Source organism: Cheilinus undulatus, linkage group 16 (genome assembly GCF_018320785.1).
Source record: "Cheilinus undulatus linkage group 16, ASM1832078v1, whole genome shotgun sequence".
NCBI classification, from domain to species: Eukaryota; Metazoa; Chordata; class Actinopteri; order Labriformes; family Labridae; genus Cheilinus; species Cheilinus undulatus.
Window position 1 is genome coordinate 13,017,603 of NC_054880.1, and position 4,625 is coordinate 13,022,227.

A 4,625-nucleotide genomic window follows, 5' to 3' on the forward strand; every position below is an offset into this window, starting at 1 on the left:
TTAAGGCCTGCTCTGATCTGGTTGTGTGTGTTTTTTAGACAAAGTGGTCCTGACTGAAATATTTTCTGGAAACATGAAAATTTCTATAAAAAACACTTTGATACCAGTGATCATCTCAGTAACTAATCGTCCGCTGGTAATCAGGAATATTTGAACCACTTTTGATAGCAACCACATAAAAAGGTATTGAAATTTGATTTCAGCTGAAGTGTTTGCTGTACAAATCCTTCAGATTTAAGGTACAAGCCTTGACATTCAGTGGTGCTTTTTTGGTATGAAACAATCAGTTGTTGTTTGTTGTCATATCCTTTACTAGATATTCTGTCCTCTTCTAGAAAACACACCTCCACCATGTCCCTCCTCACCCACCTGTTGGCTTGTCTCTTCGGGATGGGCTCCTGGGTCTCCATCAATGGCCTGTGGGTGGAGCTGCCACTGATTGTCCCCCAGATCCCAGAGGGCTGGTTACTACCTTCATACCTGTCTGTTATCATCCAGATGGCCAACATCGGGCCCCTCTTTGTCACTCTGATGCATCGTTTTCGTCCCGGCGTCCTGAACGAAACCGCTGTCATATATTTGATCATCGGACTAGGAACTGTGGCAAGCTTCCTGCTTGCATTCTTCTGGAAGGAGACCCTTGTTGTAGACGGCGTTCCTCACAGTGTAGCCCTCCTCGTGTTGACTTTCTTTCTCTCTGCTGTTGACTGCACTTCCTCCGTCACCTTCCTGCCTTTTACTATGCGATTAAAGCCCCAGTATCTGACCACGTACTACATCGGGGAGGGAGTGAGTGGCCTCCTGCCTGCTCTGGTGGCGCTGATTCAGGGCGTCGGGGTCGTTCACTGCATAAACAACACACAGTCTCTAAATCACTCCCTGAATACTTCCAGTAGTGATCTAAGTTTTGAGCTCAGGGCTGAGTACCAGCCAGCAAACTTCTCCGTAGAGGTGTTTTTCTTCTTCCTCAGTGCCATGATGCTTGTGTGCCTGGTGGCGTTCTTGCTGCTAAATTACCACCCGTCTGTGGCCAGGGAGTACCCAAACAGTCGCTACACCAATGGGGTCAAAGAAAAATCTGACACGAAAAAGCAGTGGGCTGAGCAGAAGCCGATGATGGATCCCTATGGACCTGCAAACCCAAAGCGCAAAAGCAGCTTCGGCACTGGCTCGTACAGCTGGATGCAGGTGGTTTATATTTTTGTGATTCTAGCCTGGGTGTGCGCTCTGAGCAACACGGTGCTCCCCTCGGTGCAGTCCTACTCCTGTCTGCCGTATGGGAACAAGGCCTTCCACCTATCAGCCACCATGGCTGCAGTGTCAAACCCTCTGGCCTGCTTCATCGCCATGTTCTTCCCTATAAGGTCAGTGTGCTGAAATGAAATACGGTCCACCAGCAGTTTGGTTACAATAATGAGTTTCCTTAAATCACAGATCAAAAGCATCCTTTAACATCCTGACAGCCTGGACCTGGTTTTCCCTAAGCTTAAAGTCCCTTTAAAGCACCTCTCAAGCTACGATGTGTAGAATTTTTGCACTGAAATATCTTGATTAAAAAAATGACCTCTCCTATGATATACATAAAGTTATTACATTACCTCAAATATTTCCAACAGTTTTCAAAGCCAGAGAAATTCTTGATTTTTACAGTGGTAATGGGTTGTGTCTAGTGCTACTACAAGCTGCTGTTCTGTTGCTGTACTTCATTTGTGTTTTTGGTTGCTTCCTTGTGATGGACCATGATTATTCTCTGCCATCAGCTGCACTTTCAATTACCCAAGCTCCCCACTGTAATGCGTGGATTTCCATGACCCCCTTCCCCCAGAATATCGTGGACACACTGGCAATTCCTGATCAAGTAGCAAGCAGATGGCTACTCAGCTACGTCCGCTGCTGCGGCTTAAGCCTGGACACACTACAAGAAAATCAAGCCAATTTTCAGCTTGATTTCCCTTCCAACCAAAGTTAGCGAAGGCCCGGTGTTCGAGAGGCCGGCGGCAGACCATTCATTTCTGACGGCAATTCTCTCAGACTTTAAAGTCTGGCAGTTACATTCATGAAACAATTAGATTGCAAACATTGCAGACTAAGAAACATTTAATTAATAAAACAGGAAAAAGGTCAGAGGTCTATTCCTGGATTAAATTATGTATAGACCCATTTTAAAAGTAGTTACACAAACAGTCGCTCACTTATAGCTTCGTAAGCTTTAGCTTATGCAAAAATAGCTACACTAGCTACATAATTACCATTACTACATAAGCCAGTGCAGCTACGCTAGCTTCAGTAACAAGAGCTTTAACAAACATAGACAAATCTAACATTGCTACATAGAAAACAGCTACATAGCTGCATTGTGAGCTTAACTTTAGCTACGTTATCAACATAGCTTACACAGCTGATGGAGATACGTTGGCTAGATTCGCTGAGCTAGAATGTTTTCACAGAGGACAAGCTTTTTTTCCCTAAGCAGACTGTTTACTCGGCTTTATGAAACACTTTGTAATTCGGTACAAAAAAGTCAGGTCCTCTGGAAATGTGGACAAATTGTCCCAGTTTTTGTGGAGGTGCTCAGTCATACAGGTCATGTTATCAAAGCTTGATTCAAAAGGAGGCAACTGGACTTGGTTAAGCTTCTTGAACGTTTCCCCTCTTTGAGCGAAAGCCTTTTGGAGGAGAGGCAAAATGTCTTCAAGAGCCGTAACCAAGTCCAGTTTCCCTGTTTTGGATCCAGCTTTGGATGTTCCAGTCTCAATATTCCTACTCTAGCAAGTCTACATTATTTTTTTTTCTTTTGGGTCTAACTGCATGTTAATGAACTGGATTCTGTTCAAGAAACAAATATACTGTAGCTTCTTAAACTTTAAAAGGAGTTAATTTCCTTTTTTAAGGCAAGTTTCAGCTCTTCACTCCTTATCATTGTCTCTTTTTATTCCTCATATTTTCAGTCTAGCTTCAGTGGGCTATTTGATGAATAAGAAAAAAAGTTTTTAGGTGTAAGAAAAAAATGTACTGTGGCTCCTAAACACACCCGAAAAATAGTTATTTCTGAGTGATGTGTGGTTTCAGGTCTTTGGTGCTGATGGGAGCTCTCACTGTGATCGGCAGTGGAGTTGGAGCTTATATAATGAGCATGGCTGTGATGAGTCCATGCCCACTGCTGGTTAATGAATCTTCCGGTGGGGTCATCATGGTGAGAACATAAAATAACAACCACTCTGTTATCTTCTCAACTCAAAGAACATAAGTACAGAAAAAATCTAAAGCAGATCTCAAACTTAACCTCCTCTCTGCTCCGCAGGTGTTGGCCTGGATCCTCTTCATCCTCTCTCTGTCCTACGTAAAGGTGATCATTGGTATAATTCTGAGAGATGAGGGCCACAGCGCCCTTGTGTGGTGTGGAGCTGTAGTGCAGCTGGGCTCTCTGCTGGGAGCTGTGACCATGTTTCCACTGGTCAGCGTCTACAGCTTCTTTTCATCAGGAGACCCGTGCAACACAAAATGCCCTTAAATGACATTCAGGAGAGACTGGAATCTTTTATATAGTTTTATTAGAATTGTCCTTTTGAAAATCCTGATTTACCTGTTATATATGACTCTGAACTTTCCAGTTGTTACATGATGAGCAAACTGCAGACAAACAGTAAAAATGGACCATTTTAGTGAAGCATTACTGACTGTGGCGCTCCCTGAAGAGAGGTAACTTTGTTGCAGAGATGAGTTTGTTTTGTATAATTCCAGGTTTTTAGAAATTTGACACTTTGATGTTGACCTCCTGTTGGCAGTCAGAAAGGATAGACTGTCTTTTAAACTTCATGAATATTTTCACTGATTATTTTTCCAAATTTTTTTTTTTTTTTTTTTTTTTTTTTTTTTTTTTTACTTTTGAAAACTCAAATCAGATTTTTTTCTGGAAACTTTTTCAACATTTTAAAAGATTTTCTTTCATGTTTATCATTACGAATTTTCAGAAAAAAAATGTAAATAAAAAATAAAAATCTGGAATTTTTTTTTTTTTTTTTGAAGGAAATTTTCTTCAAATTTTTTAAATTTAAAACTTAGGATACCTTTGACACAAGATTATTTTAAAAGTCAACAAACATTCCAAGACTTTCAAGAGCTTGACATTTTTGATGGAAATTTCACATTTTTTGAAACATTGTAAAAATATTCAGAAACTTTTGATGACAATTTTTTTAACATTTTCAAACTTTAGTATAAAAAATACCCACATTCTCTTTTTTGAATTTTACAAGATTTTTTTTTTTTTTTTTTTTAAGAAATTTTCTGAAGCTCATAAACTCAGAAAATTAGAATTTTGGAAACTACAATGATCAGAAATGTTTGTCCAAACACTTGGAAAAAAAAAAAAAAAAAAAAAAGCTCTGTTGTGATATGAATGAAAACTCTCTTGAACTTTTATCTGACCCAGAACACCAGGTAGACTGTTTCATGGATCCATGGCATTGATATATTTCATCCAGGAAACTTTTCATACAAAGCTTTTGGGAAGAGCAGGACTTTTCAAAGAAATTCTTGGAAAGAGATTGGTCAAACTTTCTTACAGGCCAGTCAGAGAGAAGAGATAAAACGTGGTAGTAGACATGTGCAGCTCATATTGTAAT

At 40.2% G+C, this 4,625-nt stretch overlaps 1 protein-coding gene across 1 annotated transcript; it reads left to right on the forward strand.

Moving 5' to 3' along the window:
• The first annotated feature begins 351 nt into the window (after window positions 1-351).
• si:ch73-196l6.5 (riboflavin transporter 2) lies at window positions 352-3,511 on the forward strand. The gene is made up of 3 exons (XM_041809900.1): window positions 352-1,364; window positions 3,070-3,193; window positions 3,302-3,511. The coding sequence occupies exons 1-3, from the start codon at window positions 352-354 to the stop codon at window positions 3,509-3,511; spliced, it is 1,347 nt and encodes a 448-aa protein (XP_041665834.1).
• Window positions 3,512-4,625: the final 1,114 nt, after the last annotated feature.

Bases quoted from the DNA above. Each gene is read 5' to 3' on its own strand.
- si:ch73-196l6.5 (XM_041809900.1), top strand. From the start codon at position 352: ATGTCCCTCCTCACCCACCTGTTGGCTTGTCTCTTCGGGATGGGCTCC. The intron at 1,365-3,069 runs GTCAGTGTGCTG...GTGTGGTTTCAG, and splicing joins GCCATGTTCTTCCCTATAAG to GTCTTTGGTGCTGATGGGAG. The intron at 3,194-3,301 runs GTGAGAACATAA...TCTGCTCCGCAG, and splicing joins CTTCCGGTGGGGTCATCATG to GTGTTGGCCTGGATCCTCTT.